This window comes from Anas platyrhynchos, chromosome Z (assembly GCF_047663525.1).
Source record: "Anas platyrhynchos isolate ZD024472 breed Pekin duck chromosome Z, IASCAAS_PekinDuck_T2T, whole genome shotgun sequence".
Lineage (NCBI taxonomy): Eukaryota > Metazoa > Chordata > Aves > Anseriformes > Anatidae > Anas > Anas platyrhynchos.
Window position 1 is genome coordinate 13,247,665 of NC_092621.1, and position 24,548 is coordinate 13,272,212.

General features: G+C 38.4%; 1 protein-coding gene across 6 annotated transcripts in view; it reads right to left on the minus strand.

Moving 5' to 3' along the window:
* The window catches only part of CPLANE1 (ciliogenesis and planar polarity effector complex subunit 1), a 57,103-nt gene extending 35,310 nt beyond the window's left edge, over window positions 1–21,793 (minus strand). For 2 of the 6 annotated variants that reach the window (XM_038170873.2, XM_038170871.2), the window contains exons 1-19: window positions 21,658–21,793; window positions 20,982–21,128; window positions 19,355–19,490; window positions 19,044–19,163; window positions 17,964–18,190; window positions 17,534–17,640; window positions 16,840–16,996; window positions 15,938–16,041; window positions 15,582–15,764; window positions 13,779–14,025; window positions 12,545–12,697; window positions 11,101–11,861; window positions 9,709–9,893; window positions 8,964–9,044; window positions 8,155–8,319; window positions 7,251–7,424; window positions 3,441–3,669; window positions 3,069–3,208; window positions 140–357 (exon numbers count right to left, since the gene is read on the minus strand). In XM_038170873.2, coding sequence (XP_038026801.1) covers window positions 140–357; window positions 3,069–3,208; window positions 3,441–3,669; window positions 7,251–7,424; window positions 8,155–8,319; window positions 8,964–9,044; window positions 9,709–9,893; window positions 11,101–11,861; window positions 12,545–12,697; window positions 13,779–14,025; window positions 15,582–15,764; window positions 15,938–16,041; window positions 16,840–16,996; window positions 17,534–17,640; window positions 17,964–18,190; window positions 19,044–19,163; window positions 19,355–19,490; window positions 20,982–21,062 — 3,468 coding nt within the window. In that variant the 5' untranslated portion in view covers window positions 21,063–21,128; window positions 21,658–21,793. Of the gene's footprint in view, window positions 1–139; window positions 358–3,068; window positions 3,209–3,440; window positions 3,670–7,250; window positions 7,425–8,154; window positions 8,320–8,963; window positions 9,045–9,708; window positions 9,894–11,100; window positions 11,862–12,544; window positions 12,698–13,778; window positions 14,026–15,581; window positions 15,765–15,937; window positions 16,042–16,839; window positions 16,997–17,533; window positions 17,641–17,963; window positions 18,191–19,043; window positions 19,164–19,354; window positions 19,491–20,981; window positions 21,129–21,257; window positions 21,499–21,657 lie in introns of those variants that run through there. The other 4 variants (XM_072031423.1, XM_038170872.2, XM_072031424.1 and 1 more) reach the window with 4 other exon arrangements.
* Window positions 21,794–24,548: the final 2,755 nt, after the last annotated feature.

The window sequence follows — 24,548 nt, forward strand, 5'->3', positions numbered from 1 at the left end:
AGAAAAACATTAGACACAATGATAAGCTGAAAGCAATCAAAATACAGATTATAATTATTTTATAAATACATGAATACTATTATTATTTTATAAATACATCCAAACAAGGACCAAAGAAACTTCTATTGGGCAGACTTACTTCACTGAGAGAAGCTGGCTGAGGACAGTATAATGGTGGTGCTGGAAGATAAAGGCCATCTGGAACTAAACCATATAATTTTCCGCTAAGATCCTTGGCAGAATCCATCAAAAGCTTTAACATCTCTGAGAGAATATCAGCATCTGCCATAACAGCAGCTTTCAGTAGGTCCTGTACTGAACTACAAAGAACATTTGCATCTTCCTCTTCAATGGGATCTATAAAATATTAAACACAGAAATCAGTAAATTAATTGACTTAACACATGGCCTTCATTCTGAAATCAAGTAGCTCTGTTCTCAGGATTCTCATTCACCTGTTACAATGCATACATCTCAACTACTTGCATAAGATTTTCTGCATTTGAAAATAGGACTCAATTGCTACTTTTAGTTTTTCCACATTAAAGGGGAAGCTACTGCCTTTCTAGAGATCAGAAATATTCAGGTATGCATTTGCTTGGGATAAACTTCTGGCAAATCTTTCTCATCAAGCAGGCATAAATTGTCCATCTCATAATGACCACAACAATTCTCTTATCTGCAAGCATAACATTCAAGGACAAGGAAATATATTTGTTTGATGTATTTTACATATTACTCCATTTTCTTCACATCTTCTAGAAGTAGCAGAAACTTCAACATACGTCATTACCTGCTTCCTGAAATTTACATAATACTATACTTCTCTACTTCCATTTCTATTCCTCCTGCTTGTCCTGAAATATATGCTGCCAAATCTCTCCACTACCTATTCCACTTATGGATCACTATACACACATGTGTATGTGTTGTTAAGACAAAATTCTTGGAAATAAGTATAAAAGAAGAATCTGCACAATGTTTAGCGTAGTGCTCACATAAAGATTAACTAACATCAACCTGCTGACAGGAATTTAAAATGTGGTTTCCAAAAACACAAATATAGAAAGAGTAAAGAATAGAGACTGCACTAGTAAACTTTCTATAAAATGTAACAGACAGATTGATCTAGCTAAGTGGAAGAATTTTAGCAGTAAAACAGTAAGTTAGGTTATGTGATAAAAAGCTCATGTGCATTTGTACAGAGGAGCAGAGAGACAACAATACATTCAGAGAACCTGAATAATACTGAGACCAGTCTACTCAAAGGACCATCACAGGAATTAAAAAAAATATTAATAAAAAATAATAAAAATTAATAAAAAGCTACACACTCTGGGAAATGGAAAAATTATCTGTGCTCTTCCTGTGATTGTCCCAGGAGAGCCATCAACACCAGTGTTCAGGTGTGAAACCCATCAAGATGAGTAAATGGGAGTAGCTCTCTTAAGAACCCTTTTGGACGGAGAGGGGTCATTGTCAAGATGGATATGCCACACTGCAGTATGCAGGGGAAGAACGTCTTGGCATTTCACAGGGCTCATTATAGGACCTTTATGAAAGGAAATGAAGGCACGGCACGGAGTTGTGCCAGCCTCACCATTGTTGGACCCTGTCAACGCATAAATATTTTCCCGTGTGAAGGGCACTATTCTGTGTGTCAGTGTATGGGAGTTCAAGTGCCAGCAAATGGGGTAGGACTATAGGCTAAACAGCTTGTATCTGGGATGCCAGCACCTCCAGCAATGGAAGTATGTCAAAATAAGTGCTAGCAGCCACAGGATGAGGGCACAGCTGGCAGTTACTAGAGGTACCAGTGAAGTCCTGGCCAACTGCTGGAGAGAGCATTAGGTCCGTGTGTCAACTGGGAGAGTTGGTTGACTGTTTCAGTAAGAACAAGAAAAGGGTATTTGGATACTGGAGGGACCAAGGAAGTCCTGACCAACTGCTACAGAGGCTGTATGTGTGCCAGCGCACATATGTGTGTCTCTACTGGTGATACCGAAGGAAGAGATGGTTACTGTAGGGATCATACAAAGAGAGTGGTTTGGGTTGGAAAGGACCTTAAAGATCATCTAATTCCCAACCTTTGCCCTAGACAGGAACACCTCACACCAGCTCACACCTCACAGTCCATCCAGAGCTAGCTGATGTAAGTCCAAGGCCAGCTACCAGGGCACGCACAGACTGCATGCAGGTGGACAACACTGTGTGTGAATGAATGGGTCTGTACCAGAAACCAAAGTGAAGATGGGGTTTTGGGAACTCATCCGTGCAGATGCCAACAACTTGGGAGACTAGCAATCCCAAATCCAGATAGCAGACAGTAGCTAACAGAGGCACCTACATTGTGCATACACTTGCACATGCATGGACCTTCTTCCTGAATAGCAAGAGAGGGAAGCAGGCTGAGGTTGGTGGTGCCATTCATGAGTGTTAGGCATGGCTGTAGGTGGTTATGAGTGTGGCAAACCATACACAAGTGTTGTAAATGCGTTTGTGTATGTGTCTCATAGACACAAACCATCATTCTTGCTAGCTCTGGACCTGATGGAGCTGTGGAAGCCTCACCAATGCCATGTGATATGCTTTATTCCCCCCTCCTCCCTTGACATACATGAACAGTAAGCATAGATCAAGATGATTTTTTAAAGTATGATGATACTTTCCACACTATTAATGTATTTACAGTTGTTTCACAGTACTTAGTTTTAATAAGGCATTAGTTTTCTTTGAACCTGAAGTTAAGCTAAAATATTGGCTAGCATATATGAAGAAGGATCTAATGTATGGCCTTACAAAGATAACAAAGGATGGTGTATAAAAAAATCTTTTGCATGCAAGCCATGAATGAAACTGTTGTGTTTTCCTCAAACTAGAGTCAAGAGATCATAGGGTATTTTTTAGAATGATAAAAAACAAAATCCCTACAGAATTAAAATATTTTTATGCCTTAACAGTAATGCACACAGTGAAGATGAGGTATTTTTTTTCTTTTTAAGACAGCATAACAGAATATGCAGTGAAGTAACATCAAAAAAAAATCACACATAAATAATTTTATGTACCTGTAAACTGCTTGTATTTCAAATCTCCTTCAGTTGATGTTTCAGAAGTTACTGGTTGTCCTAACAAAGACTGTAACTTTTCCTTAAAAGTCTGCACTGGTGATATGCTTAATGGCAGATGATGCTCGGTGTTTTTCAGTCTGCAAGTATAACAAGCAACTTCATTAACAATAAAAGCTGTATATAATCTAATGAAACTCTGTTAAATGAATATCTAACACAAAGTAGCTAATTGTAACATGTTAGATGTTACAGCTGCAAGGAATCTGAGAATACATATTTTAATTTTTGAGACAAAGGGTATGTTGTTAAGTCCATGCAAATACTGTTCAGTAACAAAACACGATGTATTAATTCGAAACTCAGATTTACCTTGAAAATTCATTAGAGTTCTGACAATACAGAAGGTAGGCAACACCAATTGAAACAGACAGTTTCCAGTTGCCCAGTCTGTGTGTCAACCACACAGCCTCTGGAATGAGTCCACCAACAAAGAGCAAGTCAAGAGCATATTCAGCTGTCCACACGGATGAAAGGTTCTGGTCCCTCACAGCTCTGGCAACCAGACAGTGTTGCAGTGGAATAATACGGGAGGATATATCTGAGACACAAACATACATGTAGAGTTTAAATGGATCTGCATGCTGTAAAATGAGTAATATAGAATTCGTATGTTCACATTGGTTTTGGATTCATTTCAGCATACAATTACTATTTATGATTTTAGGGACATATTTCAGGGTTTATTTGCAGCAGACGGATGCAGCTTCTGCTGTTACATATTACTGAGGTCAGAACAAGTTATTTTCCTGCTTAGCAATGTTGGATATGAAGCCATATGCAAAACTTTAAAGATTTAATCACATTGATGGTACATTGGTGAGCATGCTACATATGTGTCTAATATTCCAGAGGGCACACCTGAGCTAGATGTAAATCCTGAGAGTTTTCCTACCATACCCATATTGTGCATAAGAATTATAAAGGTTGGAAGGGACCTTCAAGATCATCCGGTCTGACCATCACTCTACTATCAATGTCACCCACTAAAACATGTCCTTAAGCACCACGTCCAACCTTTCCTTAAACACCCCCAGGGACGGTGACTCCACCACCTCCATGGGAAAGCCGTTCCAACGCCTGACTGCTCCTTCTGAGAAAAAATGACTCCTCATTTCCAAACTGAACCTCCCCTAACACTACTCACGGCCATTCTCTCATGTCCTATATCTAGTTAACTGTGAGAAGAGGCCAATGCCCAGCTCCCCACAACTTCCTTTCAGACAGTTGTAGAGAGCAATAAGGTCTCCCCTGAGCCTCCCCTTCTCCTGACTAAACAATCCAGTTCCCTTTGCTGCTCCTCACAGGACTTGTGTTCCAGGCCCTTCACCAGCTTCATAGCCCTTCTCTAGACACACGCCAAGGCCTCAATGTCCTACTCACTACGCTTCTTACTGCTGAGGATAAAAAAATACAATTAATTTTAAGGAAAAAACAGCAAATTATTTTAAGAGAGTTTACTGAGAAAAAAAATAAAAACAAGTTTAGAACCATTTTGTTTCCTGAGGATTAAACTTGTTTTCCAATAAGATGCCAATCAACATTAACTCTAAGGAATAAGTTGCTTCTTCCACCTGCTTTCTGTTGAGGCAGTAACATTACATAGGTAAACAAAGAAAAAGTGGCTGACACTCCAGAGGGCTGTGCTGCCATTTAGAGGGACTTCGACAGCCTGGAGAGATGGGCTGAGAGGAACGCATGAAGTTCAACACAGGCAACTACAGGGTACAAGGCACCAGTACAGGCTGGGGGCTGACCTGCTGAAGCGCAGCTCTGCAGAGAGAGACCTGGGAATCCTGTTGGACAGCAGTGGACAGCAGGCTGACCATGAGCCAGCCATGTGCCTTTGTGGTCAAGAAGGCCAATGGTATCCTGGGCTGAAGTGTTGCCAGCAGATCAAGGGAGGTGATCCTCCCCCTCTACTCAGCCCTGGTGAGGCCATACCTGGAGTACTGTGTCCAGTTATGGGCTCCCCAGTACAAGAGGGACATAGAACTACCGGAACGAGTCCAGAGAAGGGCTATGAAGGTGATGAGAGGACTGGAGCACCAGTCATACGTGGACAGGCTGAGAGAGCTGGGCCTGCTTAGCCTGGAAAAGAGAAGACGGAAGGGAGACCTTATCAATGTGTATGAGTATTTGAGGGGAGGGCCCTGAGAGGATGGAGCTGGTCTCTTTTCAGTTGTGCCCAGCAACAGGACAAGAGGCAATGGGCACAAAATGAAGCACAGGAAGGTTTGGCTGAATATGAGAGGGCACTTCTTTACTGTGAGGGTGACAGAGCACTGGAACAGGTTGCCCAAAGAGATCATGGAGTCTCCTTCTCTGGAGATACTCAAAACCTGCCTGGATGCCATCCTGCACAATGTGCTCTAGGTGACCCTGCTCAGCAGGGGGGTTAGACTGGATGATCTTCAGAGTCTCTTCCAACCTCAGCCATTCTCTGACTCTGTGAAGAGTATGCTCTGGCTCAGAATGTATCTACGTTCATAAATATGAGAAAGAAGGGGGCAAAGAACAGTCACTGGTGCCCAGTGATTGGACAAGAAACAAGTGGTAAAAACTGGAACACAAGAGGTTCCATGTGAATATCAAGAAACACCTTTTAACTGCAGATGTGACAGAGCACTGGCACAGGTTGCTCAGAGCAGTACTCAGCTCTGGTGAGGCCGCACCTCGAGTACTGTGTTCAGTTTTGAGCCCCATGCTACAAGAAGGACATGGAGGACTCATCGAGAGAGCGCAGAGAAGGGCAACGAAGCTGGTGAGGGGTCTGGAGAACAAGTCTTACGAGGAGCGGCTGAAGGAGCTGGGCTTGTTCAGCCTGGAGAAAAGGAGGCTCAGGGGTGACCTTATTGCTCTTTACAGATACCTTAAAGGAGGCTGTAGCAAGGTGGGGGTTGGTCTATTCTCCCATGTGCCTGGTGACAGGACGATAGGGAAAGGGCTAAAGTTGCGCCAGGGGAGGTTTAGGTTGGATCTTAGGAAGAACTTCTTTACCGAAAGGGTTGTTAGGCATTGGAATGGGCTGCCCAGAGAAGTGGTTAAGTCACCATCCCTGGAAGTCTTTAAAAGACGTTTAGATGTAGAGCTTAGTGATATGGTTTAGTGGAGGACTGGTTAGTGTTAGGACAGAGGTTGGACTGGGTGTTCTTGGAGGTCTCTTCCAACCTAGATGATTCTGTGATCTCTCCCTCCTTGGAGATCTTCAAAAGCCGTCTGGACATGCTCCTGAGCAAACAGCTCTAGGTGGTCCTGCTTGAGCAGAAGGGTTGGACAGGATGACCTTCACAGATATTTTCCAACCTCAAACATTCTGTGATCCTATGAAAAGTTTCCTAACAACCCAACTCTTCAAACAGAATCTTTTGCAGTAAAAAAAAAAAAAAAAAAAAAAAAAAGCCACTAACTTTGATGAATACTCATTCTCAGAAAAATGCTGAAAGCAGGACGTAAACTAACAACTACTGCTTGGGTTCAGTGACATACTAGCTTGGCATTGCAACTTGTCCTGGTGTCTGAAGCATTGTGACTTCCAAGACACTGCTGAATAAGCAAAAAAAAAAGTGTTGCTTTTTTTTTTTGGTGGCTTTTCAGTTTGAGCTACACCATACCACAGATCCAATCTGAGTATTTTAAGTGCTGCTTTTCTCCCATTTTTGTGAGTATCAAAGTCAGTCAGAGCAATAGGTCTAGATAACAGTAATATTAAGAACCATGAAATTCTAATGTTGCTTAATTTGGGTGAGAAAAAAGGCAACTCAACCCATCATCCTTTTGCCTAATCTAGTATCACACTTTGATAATTAGCTTCAAAGCATAGGAAAAAAATATAAAAAGCCAAACAATCAAAAACCTATGGTTTACATAAATCAGTTGCCCACAAACTATTAACATTAAATAGCAAAATATTATCAATAATCAAGAAATGAAAAATTAATCTCACACAGAGACACACACTCTCTTTGACAAAAAATATCTGGAAAAATAATTTTATCTTTACCACTAAGAATGTTGAAACCATCAACCACCAAGTTGAAGCACAATAGACAACATTGACATAAACATGAAAAAATGATAAGAGCTAAACACAGAAAATTAAACTGCTTTTAAGAAAAATACCTGGTTCAATGTGGAGTGGGTGTAAGATGTCAACATTGTGGGGTGGAAAGATATAGAGCGGCTGATCTGTGAAATAAGCAGCCATGAATCGTGCCATGGATCGAATCACAGCCATAGCAGTTTCAGTATGCACATCGGTTATCATCCACAGTTCATGCTGAGAATACTTGCTATCTAAAAAGAGATGTCAAATTAGAACATTCGAGGAAAATGATTTTATATTTGAACACTAAAATTGCTTAATCAACTTATAAGGTATATATTTAATACTAAAAATATGATATTAAATTTATTGACTATTTTTTAGGACATAGCTAAATCTTCTTCACTAATTTCAAGTTATATTAAGAGACTTTTACATTAGGTTTCTAATGATGAGAAATGGATCTCTAATATCTAAATTTAGACCTGTCAAAAAACTGTTTACATTTGGAAATTCAGATGCCATTATGACTTTGGAGAAAAAGAACATAGAACTTTTCAAAAAAATCCCATCAACCGTTCACGAATCTTAAACCAACTACTTCAACATATTGTATCATAAAAGTATGGTAGAACAATACAGAATGAAATCACATAATTTCCCCGTTATTTTTTCTATCCAAGGACTTTCCTTAAACTGATTTGAATCTAGGGTTATTTATACAGGCCAAGTTTTCATTATCAATTATACAGTGAAAGCTGCCTGAATGCTTACTCCAACACATAAAGATGAAAGTACATCTGAAAATCAGAAAAATATCTCTAAGGTCACTTAAAACAGAAATCGGTCTGACATCAGCTTCAGTCCAGTGTAAAGAAAAAAGCATGATGTTAAGTGTGTGTGTGATGGCATATAAATCAGATACTAGGTTACTCAAACAGTATCAAGATACACATTCAGTTTTACACAATTCAGACATACCAGAAAATTTTTCCATCTGCTTCATTGAGACCTGTGATCGCCTCAGAATCTCTTGTACTAGATGATCACAGAGTCCCTGAGCCTCACACAAGTTATAGTGATACAGGTGGCAGAACAGTATAGCAAGGTAGTATCTAGTCTGAAGAAAACATGCTCTTTTTCCTCCTGCATTAAAAGAGGAGGAAAGTCATTACACAAGGAAACAATAACCACAGAAAACAGACAGAGCAAGTCTGAAAGTATAAGTTCCTCCTACTCCAGAAAGACATCTACGCAAATACCTACTCTGAGAAGCTGAGCAGAAGGAATCAGGAGCAGCTGTTTTAGGATATACAATCCTCTGTCAACCTCTAAGTTACTGGTGGGTTAACTGTAATCCATAATGGCTTTACTTAAAGAGATACGGCAGTTTTCTAAATGCTACAGCGTATAACTTAAGACAGACAAACAGGACAGCTCAAGGTAGTCTAGCCTTTATAGAAGAGATGCCTAAAGTACAAAGAAATTGCTTTGAGATCCACTAGTCTTCCAGTAACCTGAATTCTTTCTGCACAATGTATCCTTCCTTTACCAAGTACTTTACAGTCAGAAAAAAACTTTGATATCATTGTAGAAATGTATGGGCTTTTCTCAAAGAACAATCAAAGTTCTGGCTGGTGTCTATTCAATCTCCAGGTCAACTTTAAACATGCATCCTTTATCTTTTTTGCCTCTTTTTTTGACAAGGCAACAGAGAATCACAAATAACTACACAAAGTAATTATACATACTCTCCCCTTTTCCCATCAAGAAAATATTTTATCCCTTACCCTTTGCCTTGATTTCACAAAGAGATCTTTTCCAAACATCCACAGATTCTCTGTATGAGCCTAAAAGGAAATTCTCCTCACCTTTAAAAAAAAATCACATATCAATACATTTAAAGCTCTACATAGTTACAGTTTTACATGTGCAAACACACATTTACTGCAGTATGATTTACAAAACAAACAAAACAAAACATGCACACACAGTGTGGAAGATAGAGCACCAGACACAACTGTGTAGGAAATTAAGCTACAGCAATATATTTTTCACAAAATAAATATGCTAGATTAAGTCCATTATGTTACATTAATGATGCTTGGTTGAGGCTGCCTGCATTTATGTACATGATGTGTCCATGCCCACAGTGTTCACACAGACTAAGCATGATTTCTAAATAGAAATCCAGTCAAGATAAGCATTGTGATGCCAATCTACCTCAGAAGAAATAAAACAGAGCAGGATTCGGGTCTTTCCTTCATATTCTTTAGCTCCTGATTCAAAGCAAAATTAATAGATTTTTTTTTATTTAGCTCAACAAGCTCTATAGGATAAAACAAGTATAGTATGTACAAGTGTAGACATTAAGTATTTAGAAGAGTTCTAACCAAATTTTAAAAGAAGCCCAATGCTAACTTACTGTTTAATTTGGTGGACAGTTACTGACTCTCATTAAGTTGGACCTCATTTTCTAGTGTTCAGTTAACTGTGCAACTACCTAACAGTTTTAGTTCTTTACGAAGTACTAACCAGCTACAGAATTAATCTTCAAATGTTGTTCTAAGGCCACTCCTGAAGACTGGAGAGTTGCTTGTATATGACTTAAGAGCAATGAGACAACAGACTCCTCTTCTGCATTCTTGTATGCTTTTCCGCTCAGCTGCATCTGATACCAAACCACTTTCTTATACAATAGTCGCCATAGTACAACCAATCTGTAGTTCAAGAAGTAAAATATGAAAAGACAAAACAGTTCTTTTTTTTTTTTCTGTTTTGCATTATGAATTTAAAAGCAAAATTATGTTTATGTTAATAACTATTTTCCTCACCACAATAATGGGAAAAATAAACACTTTTTGCCCTGGGTTTTGCTTTTTGATCAATACACATTGCTGCTTATGAAAATTCAGAAGAATTAGGATCCTTCAAGTACCCAAACACTGTCTTCAAAGTGAATCCCTGGCTATCCAAACAATACCGACATGAAATAACCCAGATAAATCTCAAAGCACATTATCGGTGACTCTGTAAAGAAGACTGATGAAATATATGATGTAAGTAAGCATAACAGAAAAATGAAGTCATGGGAAAGCTGACTGCAGAGAATGAACAAGTCCCTGCAGCCTTGCACAGTACTATTAAATAGTACTCAGCTCAGACAGGTAATCAACTTGCCAATAACAACCAAATAGACATTGCCACAGACCTGAGAAAGCTTACACAAAACTGTAATACATCTGCATCTTGTTCTCTAGCACTTCTGCTTCCAATACTAGTAAGTGCAGAGCCAGTCATATTAATAAATGCACCACTCAATACCTGGAGCACAACTAACCCAGAATGTGGATCATCATGTAAGAGACAATTGCCTATCAAATTTACAACGAACCTAACACTATATTTTCAGCTTATTGAAGAAATATATTCCACTGTATTAAGAGGAAAGCTTCTTTCAAGCCTCTGTAAAACTTCAAAGTGCTTGCTGATAGTTCAGTGTTTCCACATACTGCAGTTTTGCTTCTTGCTCCAGGCCACCATATATATATGTAATCACATGCAAAGTTTGCTGACCAAACCCATGTTATACATATACTGCATATGAGCCCCCTTATGGCTCCATGGAATTCAGAACTTCTGCTTGGAAGGGGAAGGAATGGACATAATGCTGTAAAAACAACATAAATTGTAAAATCTGGTGCAAGCTGTTACCCCATCGTTTATCTCTGAACCAACTGAAAGTTAAGTTAGCGTAACTGAACTATATTCAACTTAGGTTTGAGACCCCATCTGAATGCTTTAATAGATTACCATGCTTTTCCACGGAGTGAGCTATAGAAGAAACAAAAGGATGTTGCAATTACTGTATATTTGGAAAACAAAATAGCTATTACAATACTTCTTCCAGGCAAAACTAATTCATACCTTTTTTCTGTTTTTTCATCAGAGTTTACTGCTCGAGGAGGCTCTCTAAGCAGAGATTTCAGTGAGCTGAATTTCTGAGTTGCACTGTCATCAAGAAGTAGGAAAATAGGCACAACAAGTGAGTCAAGCTCCACAGGACTACGACCATCAGGAGATGCAAGAAAATTCTCATACTGTGGTATGCATATGCTACTCAGAGTGTGAGAAACCATCTTCAAAAGACAGAAGCATGCAAAAAGGTTTCTGGAGAACAACAGATCTTGTTGCTGAACAAGCATCAGCTTTAAAGTTTGCAGTGTCAGCTTTGCCACATGACCAGTAAGACTGCCTCTTGAATGCCAGTGCAAGACGGTTAAGTACTGTTGAAAATATTTTAAAACATAATGAATCCAGTGAGTATTCTTCACAGACTTGCATAAAAGCGCATCCTGATTTAGCAGAGAACACTTCACAAACTGAAGAATGTTGAAAAAATGGGTAATGCAGCTTACTGTATAATTCAGAAAAGTATCCTTCTCTTGCATATTTTTTAAAACCCCTATTTGCCAAGCAGCAAGGAGATTTTTCTGTATGGAATGCAGTTCTACTGAAATGTTATCCTTCTCTTCAGCATTGTCTTTTGCATGAATAGTATCAAACATTGATGCAAATTCTAAGTGGCCTTGATCAGCTTTACCAACAAATGAGGGGATTCTTTGGCTAATGCAACTGGAAGAGCTATTATGAAAATGTTTTTCATCATCTGATTCTTCTTCACAATCCTAAACCAGGAAAGGAAAAATAAAAGACAACAGTTTAATTCAAGCCTATTGCCAGAGCTCAGTCTGCAACCCACCATTTAATGAGTTTCACAAATGGAACTTTTATTCTTAACTAACTCTAATTGATAATAATATTTACTTCATTATCAGTTTCACCTAGAGCTCAAATTAAATACAGTTATCTGGAATAGTTGTGCAGACAGAAATTTTATTACCTAACAAAAAAAAAAATCACTTATGCTGTAGGGACTGCAAAGAGTGTCTAAATCAAGAAATAAACACCCATTCTTTATTAAACCAAGAGTTTGAGGAAGAGTGTTTGCCAGATATATGTAAAATATAGAAGCTACTCAACATAAAACCCAAAACTACAAAGAACAAACAAAAAAGCAAAGGTGTGAAATAGAATTGGGAGATTGTTCTGTGATCAAAGTTACTGTGCCATTCTTCCAAAAGAGATATACAGATTTTTTGAATCCTCTAAAATTGAGGATAAGTAACTTACATTCTTAGGATAATAACATTATACCTTCCATTAATATACCTTATAGCATGATACTATTTTTTTTAATATAGTGAAGCTATACACTTTTTAATATAGTGAAGCTATACACCTTTTAATCTAGAATACCTTAAAAGTAAATAATTTGTACAATTATAAGTGGAAAAATGCTATTAAGTACCAGTAAGTCCATGGTTTTCTCACTCATTTCCGTTGTGTCCTCCTCCAGAAATTTTGGAATGTTGGGATTGATGGAGTTATGATTTTGAGTGTGTCTTAAAAGACTAGCTTTTAACGACAACAGTGATCGCATATGCAGATGTCTCCCTTTAGACTAAAATGGACAATAAAAATACAAATCATTATCTGTGTCAAGGAAGATCAAACCGGATACCTGGTAAATATAACAAGGAAATTGGTCTCTTAGGTAAAAAGCTTCAGCTTTAAAGTCCCAAACAGAAAGGAAGAACAGGTTAGCAGGTATACATTCACATAGAAACAAACCATGATTTGGCCATGCTTTGGAACTCTGAATTTTCTCAGTATTTGACAACTCTATTTTTTCATGCTGAAGGAATCTGCTTTCTTGATCCCTCAAATGATCCTACATGTTTGCAAGAAGGGCCTAATTACTAACATTCTTAACAGCAACATATCTTTCAATGTTGCCTCAAATTCCTGCCCACTCTCCTGGTTTATACATAGATACCAGAATACCCCATTTCTCAAAAAAAAAATTAAAGAAACTGATAGCCATTTGAAGACAAGTGGTATAATGGCAAACACAAAAATTCTCAATTCCTATCTTCCTAGGAAGCTAGGTGGTTGGTAACACTTGCGAAACCTTTTCCTTCAAAGGTTTCCATTTTCCTGGACTTAGCTCTACCAAGAAGTGAGACAAAAATAAACCCAAAAACTTTTAACAAGCCTTATCCAACAACATCAGTTAAGGCCCTAATATAAATATAGACAACACCATTGGGACTGCTGCTGACTACTCTAGAACAACACCTACCTAGAGACATAGCAGTTTTACATAATAATTTCTGCATCATTCTGAGAGGATGAGGTGGTCAGAGTGGCACAATACCAGTTGATGCTCTGAAGCAACTCTATAGAGAAATCCACCCTATTCTATCATAGATTAAGAAAGAATATACAATAACAGTTCAGGCTATGTCCATGTCTTTTACTACATTTTACTGAAATGCTACTTAGTCTTCACAGGAATAAAGTTTTGAATAAAACTATAAATTCGGTGTTTTTCAGTTCAATGCCATCCTCAAAACTGCTTCCTACTTCAAAAGAATTTACACTAATTTCACAATAAATTGAGGTACTGTTTTTGAAAAGGTGCATTTTTATATGTATGAAGTTTTATTTTACTTAAAGCACACAAAAATCCATAGCCCTACCTTGGAGTTCACTAGATTCCTTCGGACATTTTCCAGCCGTTGGGTTGAATCAAGCAAAAGGGATCTTAAAAATCCTGCTGGTGTAAGATTGTTAGGAAGTCTTAGCACTGTTATCATGTATCCATCAGAGACAATGAGGTAGGGCAATCTTGAGTGTGAAGCAACAGAGAATCTCTGTCTCATGAGGTCACTTTCAGAGGCTGAAGAACCAAGAGTCTGACTAGAGTCTTGACACGAGTGGTGCTGTCTAAAAGACATAACCAAAAAAATAAGACGCAAATATCACATATGGTAATCATGAATAGAATAGAGAAGAAATAACTTAAGAACATTTTATATAACTTCCACTACCATCCCAATAGCCCCATTCAGAATTTTAAGGAAGTGTCTAAATTTTCTCAAGATGAGTAAACTTTGGGTAACACTGTTTGCGCTTGCAACATGCCACTATTTTTCTGCAGTTCTGATTTTATGAATTTTAGAAAAATAAAACAGTATTTTCCCCAGTTTGAATTTAAATCTCTACATCACACCCTCTTACCTAGGTCTTGCTTTCTATGACAAGCATTTGAACATGCAATCCTGTTCAACTTCTAACAGTCACATAAGAAAACCAAAAAGTCCCTGAAGATCTGAATCTTGATATTTCTGAATTAGTTCAGACATTCAACACAAATATTTTAAAATCAACAAACAAGTCTTCTCTAACCAAAGAGGTTTTACAAAGTCTTCTCTTACAAAAAAAAAAAAAAGAATGAATCCTTAACGGAGTTCTAGAAAACTGTTGTGCATGTCTTGTAATGCTAACCCAATAACACCTTAAATACTGGGTAAAATTGCTGTTGTTTTTCTGTTTCTTAGTAGTTATCCAAGCTTGAATAGATTATTTAAAAACAAAGTAGATGCAGATATTTAATAAATAACCCAAATTCATGTATTTTAACACATTTTACTATCTGATTTCTCAACTAGACAGTGTAGGAAGGTATTATAACGCTTTGAATGTTTTGATGACATACTACATTTACGTGCTATCCAGCTTCAGTCACTCAGTAGTAATAGCAGGATATCTATCTATCTATATGTATATATATATCCTATATCTATATATAGGATATATAGATATATATGTATATATATATCTTATCCTATATATATATATGTAGTAGTTACATATATATATGTAACACACACATTCAATATAGTAATGTTTAGATTCTGGTTTGTTTCTTCTAAGTATTCAGAATGTATTACTTTTTTTAACTTTCAATTTATGCTACAAAGCATTAACAGAGATCCATTTATTCCCTGATACACCCAGCAGCAGAATTTCAAAATTTACACCAAAAATGTACTCCAAAAATTGAACATCTAACTAGTTTTTGTCCACACAGATATGTTATTTACCATATCTGAAACAGAAACATGATATAAAGTTCTGTAAGTAAAATTAAATAAAGAATTTATAATAAAGAATAAAGAAATGACTGGATTAAATCAACTGTATATTTTTTTGTGTAAATTTATTTTTTTCCTGCATCATAAAAACATGCTATTTTTAATTACTAAATCCAAACACTAAAAAAAAGTCAAATAATGTATACTTACGCTATCACAATACCAATTTTCGTTATAACAAACCCGTTAGAAGAAATACAACTATAGATGAGAAACATTGAAAAGACACATGAAAATCAAAAGACTGAACTTGAAAGATGAAGTTTAAATTCATAAAAAAAGTATGTTTGAAAATAAGATATAATCATAAGACAATGATGTATAAACATTTTCAAGCCCTTTTACCTGTATGTTATTAGTGGATGAAATGGAATAAATTCTGCTGGTCCAAATTCTACAGAGCAGCCGGAAGTAATCAAGGTCAGCAATTCACCCATACAAGTCAATAAAATCAAAGACCCACGTTTTAACATGCAAGCCAAGAAAAGGCTATCAGGAGTCCAGCTCATGTCACCGACCCAGTAAGATCTATATTGGGAAGGAAAGGTATTTTCTGTCAGATCTCTGTATCAAACATTAGGTTAATTTTATTCAAACAAAAAACACAAACAAAAACACCCCCCTGAAAAATAATAGCAATGATTAGCTATTAGCTAAATAGCAAAAATAAAAATATAACAGCAGAAACATCGATTACTGACCTAATAAACTTGGATGGTACGGTGCTACTCTTGCTACTACAACCTTTAAGGCTACCCGAAACAGTCACAAAATTCAGGGTGTTTAAAAACAAAATCTGAGTTGCCTAGAATGAAAAAAAGCACATGTAAATAAACTGTTAATGTTTGTATCAAAACGTCAATATTGTAAAAGTAAGTTCTACTAGTGTATTTTGCATTATATCTGATGTCCTGGAAACACTACTCCATATGAAAGTGACATTGCATTTCGATATTTATCACAAGTTAAGAGTATTTATTAGTTTGTATGCCCATTTCTATATTTGAAAAATAGTTAAAGATTATTATATACCAAATATATATTTAGATATTCCTTTTAATATTTTTTTCTAAAACCCTTAAAGTAAAATTACTCTTCTCCGGTCATGTTGGTGAATAACTGGAGCTTTGAAGGGCAGTATCACCACATCCTTGTACACTAAATAAACTGGTTAATTTCCCCATTAACACCAACACTAAAAATTGCATTAGGATTTGGCCTCTGATTTATTAAAAGAAATAACATTATAAAGAGAGGTCATAACCTCCTGTATGTCTTAGGCTGAAGCCTGAGTGTGAATCATCCAGAATTTTTACAGACACAAAGCAGTAACTTACTTTAATTTCTTTATTATTGTATTTCTTTGAGATCAGAGATAAGAGAAGAGATAACATGGGTTTCTCAGCTGAATAACAGCATTCAAAAAGTTGTGGCAGAATTTCTTAGCTATAGATATCAATATGAATATAATCACATGTAGTAATATGAACTTGCTCCTACATAAGCTGAAAATTAGTTCTAAAATGTTTTATTAAATTCTTGTTACTAGACCTCATGCAAACTGAACTACTAGCTTCAGTGACACACTGTCTTTCATTCATACCTTTGGATCATTTTGGTTAACAGCTACTGCAAGTAACAGTCCATCTCTTGCAAATGCAGATAGCAAAGCTCCTCTTGACTTCACAGGTACACACTGAGGAATCAAATTAACAAGAGAACAAGTCTGCTGCACCCAGTGGATCTGGTATGGCAAGGAACTGAATACCAAAAAAGACCACAAAAACAAGAGATAATTCAGTTAACGCTGAATGGAATGACTTATGTATCACAGAAGACACCATGCAAGACAAAGACACATGAAACATGTACAATAAAAACGCCCACTAGTTTTCTTCAGAAACCTTACAAATTAGTATATGAATTTAAAATTTTTGTGTCCAAATGATGAGAATGATTTTTATGGGACAAAAGTTTCGACTACACGTACAGAACATGAAAACAAATAGAGAGATGCATGCCACATAATTAAAACACTTGCATTCTAGCCAGGAACAACCTCCTCAGACAGTAGAATGCCATCCAAGACTGGATTATTCAGAGTTTGAAAATGGAAATCAACTGTTCTAAACAGAAGAGTAAGAAGATTCAAAACATGACAGAACACATGAGAGATTACATAAACTAATTTTACATCAATGTAAATATACGCTCATGTGCAGCTTTAAAACCCTGTTGTATTTTATAGTAAAAACTTCCTCTCGAGCTAATGCAACTTCAAATAACTTTGAACATACCTAACATATTTAAAGCTATATTCATGCCACCGCAGAATCAAAAATGTGAGTACCAAACACTCTTCAGAGTAAAACACAAATGAGCACAAACAGCAATCTCCCAGTACCTGTGGAAAAACAAAAAACCAAACCAAACTGAAAATCTTGACTGTACATGATTACTTATATATTTAGCTCAGTAGTTATTTAAATTATAACATAATGTTGTCATTTAGAAATTTGAGGAATGTAAGGCATGCAAGAATATATGGGGCTAGATGAACTTTGATCTGATTCAGTATGGCTGTTCTCACATTGCCATTAAATCTGCTACAAACTGAATAATTAAACCTACAAACTAGAAAGAGGCAGACATTGCTTACTGTACCTTCTGTGTGTGGCTCTAATCTATTTATGAGATTACATGATTACTTTAGGTCCCATTTTTTACCTCATTTTGTATGAAAGCAGCATGCACTCCAATTTCTTTTTCTTCAGTAGAAGGTAGCATCACTGATTCATCAGACAAAATTTGTGTCCAATGCCCAGAAGAACTTCTATAAGAGGGTTCGTTTTCATGTTCTGTGCTCTCCCACAGAAAGACACATGCTGTAGGAGTAGTTAACAGTGCCTTTCTGCCATCTCCAGACACATACAAGTACAATCTCATCAAACACTCTGGAAAAAACGTGTCAGAATAATTTTTGCTGTTCTGCTGAATTTAGATTAAATAAATGAACATGAAAATTAGTTTAATCTCTTTCACAACAAATCCAAGCTGCCACCTTAAATGTCTTTCATTTCCAGATTCATCACTAATAGTAGACCTTTGGCAACAGTAATGTCAGATGGCATGACCATTTGTATGGATTTTATGAATCATCTTTCCCATAGGACTCATCCATTAGAGGTGTTTCCTGAGATGGTCTTTCCTGAAATCCATCTTTTCATGAGAAATATGATGCACAAGTACTCTACTTATCTACTACCTTCAACTCCTAAATGCACTACCGATGTTCCTAAAATGATAGATTACTTGTACAATACTTCACTTTGTAACATGGTATCAGTTAAAATATCCAATAAATAATATGACATGATGATATACAACTTAAATAGTACTAGATTTATAAATTATATGACTTTGCAGTATTTTCTCCAGTTAGCATGTCATAAAACCCTATCTAGAAAATAAACTTAAAATGATGCATACAGTGTTTAACTCAAATGTACGTCTCCTCTAAAATATTTATAATGTAAGGAATGATTTTCTACAGTTGATAACTAATCATTATAAATAAAATATGCATTGCATTTTAAAATGGATTACAGCTTTCAGATTTCTAAATGAAAAAAGTTTCATTTACGTAATAAAATAGACATTTTTCAAAGCTTAGCTAGCAAACAAACTATACAAATGCAAACCAAAATAAGAATATAGCTTTTTATTTGTGCAATAACACCCAATAAAAAAAAAGGAAAAACATTTTGGCTCTACATCATTTTCAAAAGACAAACTGGAAACATTTACCTTGTGCTGCTACAACAACCTTCCTAGACTCTTCGATTGCTGGAATGATTTTCAAGCAGTCCTGATCTTTATTCCAAAGAAATAGCTCTCCTGTTGTAAGTATTCCTGCCAGCCAAGCACCTGTGTTCATTAGGGAAGAGATGTTTGGAAGCATTTAATGTGAAGTACTTATAATTACTTCCCTTGCTTTTTAGCCACAGTTTTAAAGCTGAAAGTAAACTGAGAAATACTTTAGGTATTTTATCTTTCCAAACTGTTACAACTATAAATAAAATAGCATGAGTTTATAATTCATAAGATACTATACTTACCATTTCCTGATGTTGTTAAGACAACTACATTTTTTAACAGTGACTGCAGCCGAGGGATTTTTTTCTTTGTCTTCCCTGATGGCAAATTAATTTCATTTATATGTTTATCATCTAGAAGAAAGACAGCCTCTTTTTCCTGGCAAAAGAAAAAATATATATATTCTTAGTGATTTTTAAAACATTACATTTTCTATGTAAGCCTGCAAAGTAATTCAGACAGACACTAAAAACTCTTAGAGAAAAACAGTGATGGGAAAGAAAGAAAATATGTTACAAAATATGTCCCTTCTGGTGGGAAGGGACACCTCCCACCACATCAGGGTACCCAAAGCCCCATAGGGCCTGGCCTTGAGCACTTCCAGGGATGGGGCAATCACAGATTCTTTGGGCAGCCTGTGCCAGTGCCTCACCACACTCACAGGAAACAATTTCTGCCTAGTGTCTAATCTAAATCTATCTTCTTTTAGTTTAAAGCTGTTCCCTCTTGTCCTGTCACTCCACTCCCTGACACAGAGTACCTCCTCAGCTTTCCTGCAGGTCCCCTATATGTACTGGAAGGCCACTGTAAGGTCTCCTAGGAGCCTTCTCTTCTCCAGGCTGAACAACCCAAGCTCGCTCAGCCTGACTGCACAGGAGAGGTGCTCCAGCCCTCTGACCATCCTCACAGCTCTCCTGTGGACCTGCTCTAACAGCCCCACATCCTTCTTGTGCTGGGGGCCCCAGAGCTGAATACAGGACTCCCAGTGGGGTCTCATGAGAGCAGAGCAGAGGTGGACAATCGCCTCCCTTGCAATTGGCCATGCTGCTTCTGACACAGCTCAGGACATGGCTGGATTTCTGGGCAGAAAGCACATACTAACAGCTCACGTTGAGCTCCTCATCAACTATCCTCTCCAAGTCCTCCTCAGCGCTGCTTGCAATTTCTTCTCCACCCAGCCTGCATTTGTGCTTGTATAATTGCTTTACAGTACAACATCATATCTAGCATCACCCTATGCTAGTGATGCATTTGGTTCACAAGTTTATTAAATTAGACTTATAGTCATTACTAATAATTTCCTCAAAGTATCTCAGCTGTACCACATGCCAACATATCCCAGTAGATACCTGTTACCTCATGTTATAATGTCTAATTCAGTCAGATTTTTGCCAATATTTCAGTAGAAAGAATGGCCCTTAAACAGTTACATAATTCAACTCAAAACATGTAAGAAGAACATATAAGAGAAGAAAAAAAACCAAAAAAAACAACAAACTAGTCTCCTATCAAAAAGGCTTAAGAAAGCACATCTTTCAACAAACGCAGCAGGGGATTGTTCACAATTTTCAATGATGTACGGAAAAAATTATGAAAAATTAAAACCACCAAAACAAAAAACTCAATACAGGGAATGTGTTTTGAAAGATTGACTCTTTATTGTTTATCTGAACAGTCTTGAATTGCTCCAGCCTCAAGCCAAGAAGATTCAAATGAATGACTTTTTTTTTCCGGGAACTGTTAATCATGGTATTTTCAAATCAACTCCCTTTTACCCTCCTCCCTGTAGACAGAGATACAAAGTGTTATATAATCAAAATATATCTATTCTTTGTAGAATGTTATTTAATAACTGTACTTTATACTTACCTGTCCAATCCAGGAGATGCGAGTCCATGGTTTCCTTTGTTTGATAGACGTAGAGATGAGAACATCTAACTTAATCTCCATTCTCGTAAAACCAGTAGGTAACCATAATTAAAAATATGTATGTGTAATGATGGCCTTTTCACATACCTAAGAAGAATTTGAAAGAAAAGGAAAAAAAGTTTTCATTATTTGTGTGTGGGCAGAGGATCAGGATCGAGGACACTGACTCCTAACTGCAGCAGCTGCCAGCTAACCACAAACAGAGGCGATCCTTACCTGCATCTCCACAGTAACTGCTGTTTGCACTCACACACGCTATAGTTCACTGCCTACTCACTCTTATTTTCACTCACATGGCTCACTGGCTACCCACAGGTTACATACTTCAGAAGGAAGCGAGAGAAAGAAGCCGCACGACAAAACACCTCGCTGAAAGCCCTAACAAGACCGACAGCGAGGAAAACCATGAAGTTTTCCCTTCTGTGCAAGAGACCAGAACCACCACGGAGCCTCTTCACACCCGGGGGGCCAGCACACTGCACACCCCGTCACCCAGGTGACCCTCTGCGGAGCCGGGGCGGCGCCCTGAGGCTGTCCCCAGGCAGCCCCAGAGCCGCGTCCCCCCTCGCCCCCCCAGCCCCTCAGCCGCCCCCAGCCCCGGGCCAGCCACGCTCACCCGCCGCCAACGGCCGAGGCGGTGCCGGGACAGCGCAGGGCGCAGGCGCGGGTCCGAGGCCGAGCCCGCCCAGCGAGCAGCACCGCCCCGGCTGCCGACATGGCGGCAACCGGCTCATCTCCTTCGTTGTTTGGGGCTCCGTGGCGGAGAAATGTCCGGCGACTACAGAAAGCTGGCCGTGGCGCCTCAGCCCCGGTTGGGGGGAGCCCGGAGTCGCGTTGCACATGTGGCGACGGCTCGGGGCGGCAGTGAGGTGGCACTTTGCCAAGCCAGTGCTCCCGATCAAGTATGGGAATCTAGGTGAAATACAACATAAAGAGTTAGAACCCCTGTACTTTGTGTTTTGTCACCTTGGGGAAATGTATTGGATTCCCTTAAATCGTCCACCTGCCCAGCCTGACTCGTGTGCCTCAAAACACATCAAAGCAAGTCCCTTGTCACCATCCCTTTACCACCCCAACTCCATCAAGAATCACAGAAGAGTTGAGGTTGGAAGGAACTTGAGATGATCCACTCCAACCCCCTTGCTGAGCAGGATCACCTGGAGCACATTGTGCAGGATGGCATCCAGGCAGGTTTTGTGTATCTCCAGAGGAGACTCCACAACCTCTTTGGTCAACCAGTCCCAGTGCTCCGTCACCCTCACAGTAAAGAAGTGCCCTCTCGTATTCAGCTGGAACCTCCTGTGCTTCAATTTGTGCCTGTCCCTCATCCTCTCACTGGGCACTAGCAGAGTCTGGCCCCGTCCCCTTGACACCCTGCATTAGGTTCAAGAACTGTTAAGGTTGTTCCAGTGTGAAACAGGCACTGCTGTAAGACCAGCAAGGTGAATCTCGGACCTCGCAATGATGCATATTGCTTGCTCTGTGATATGGCACCAGGCCACAAGCTACCCGGCATGAGACAATCCTGCCATCCATGCAGGCCATACGGCTGTGTGGGATCTCAGCAGCCTATCAAGAGTTGCTGACTGCTCCCCTGAGGCTGGGACCATTAATTGTGTGATGCCCTGGGTTCAGGAACGTGCAGGACAAAACTTGTAACAGAACAAGTTGTTCTGTGTTGGTGGGGCAGGAACATCAAACGAGGCCAATGTTGCCTCTGTGGGGACAACTGCAAGATGTTGACACCTACCACACTGATGGGATGCTGATTGCGACCTGGCTAAGTATCACTGGGGACAGCACCGTGCTTGTCAGCACCCTTGTCATCACCCTGGGGTTGGTATGTATGTAAATAGCTCATAATAAAGCTTTCTTGTTATATACATATAGAGCTCTGGTCTGATCCTTGCTGGGCTGAACCAGCTTTAGCCCCTGGAATCTGACTAGAACACACCCTACCTTTGGGTATTTACATGTACATGCATTGATGAAAACTCCCCTCATTTTTTTCTCCAAGCTAAAGAGCCTCAACCTCTCCTCATAGGAGGGATGGTCCAGTCTCCTAATCATCTTAGTAGCCCTTCACTGGACTCTGGAAGGTCCATGTCCCTCTTGTACTGGGGAGCCCAGAATTGGACACAATACTTTAGATGTGGTCTCAACAGGGCTGAGTAGAGGGGAGAATTACTCCCCCAACCTGCTGGCAACACCTCTGAATGCAGCCTAGGATACCATTGGCCTTCTTGGCCATAAGGACACATGGCTGGCTCGTGGTTAACTTGTTGTTCACCAGAAGCCCCACTGCTTCTCAGAGCCGCTTTCCAGCAGCTTTTGGTCAGATCCCAGCCTGCACTGGTGCTTGGGGTTATTCTTCCCTTGGTGTGGGACCCTGCACTTGCCTTTGTTGAACTTCATGAAGTTGTTGAACGTCAATTTTATGCGATAAGAGCAGAACTACAATTACTAGATCAAGGTAAGGATATAAGATTTGCTCGGTGTGAAACATAGCTACCTGCAAAAAATATTTTCTAACATCTATATCATCTGTTTCATATGGAAAGATGCCTTTTTTTCCCAGGACAGAATGTAGTTCCTCTCTTTGAATACTTCACTAGTGAATTTCAATGCTGACAGAAAAGCCAATATTAAGATTTCAGCTTTATTTTGATCTAACAAGAGGTAAAAAACAGAATTACTCTGATTTACATAGTATTTTCCTCCATGTAACCTCTGACGGAAAACCACCAGAGCATAGCTGGAAGTTGACAGGGAAAGAAATTTAACTGCACTTTAAACAAAACTTTAGGGCATAATAATCAGGTCTGGTAGTAAAAGTCATAAATAGTTAACTTGCATGTGAATAAATGCCCTAATCCATACTTTTTTTTTTTTTTTTTGAAACACTTAAGTGTATCAACTAGTAATTTTCCTGGAAAAATTATGGTAACCTACTGTGTATGCATGTACAAATATACATGTATTTGATTCTTTTCCCAAAGAAAAATCTCTCCAGACTCCCTGATGACTTACTTGCATGAAAAAATTTATTTGAGGAAGACTAGAGTCCAGCGTAAACCACTATTTTCTTGTGTATGGCATACACAGTTTACGGCACTGGACATCTATATACAGTGCATGGCAGTAAAACAGAGACAAAACATACGTGTAATTGTAGAATGAGATTTTAAACATTGGGAAGCATGTAGGCAGGATAAGGCACAACTACTGCTCATTTTAAGTAATATACACAACTTAGGGCTTGTATGCAAGTATAGGAAGTAGACAGAAGTCACTTCTTGACTTCTTTATTTGACTGTAACAGATACAACCAATTTATTAAAATGGAATAGGAAAAATAATTTGAGGGGTTTTTAATACTGTTCTTTCAGTATAAATCAGGTTGCTAATTGCTGCAGTTTCATTCCAAACATACTATTTATAGGTCATAGTGAAAGTGACAGTTATGAAACAATTCTCATTGTTATTGAAACTTGTCAATATAACACA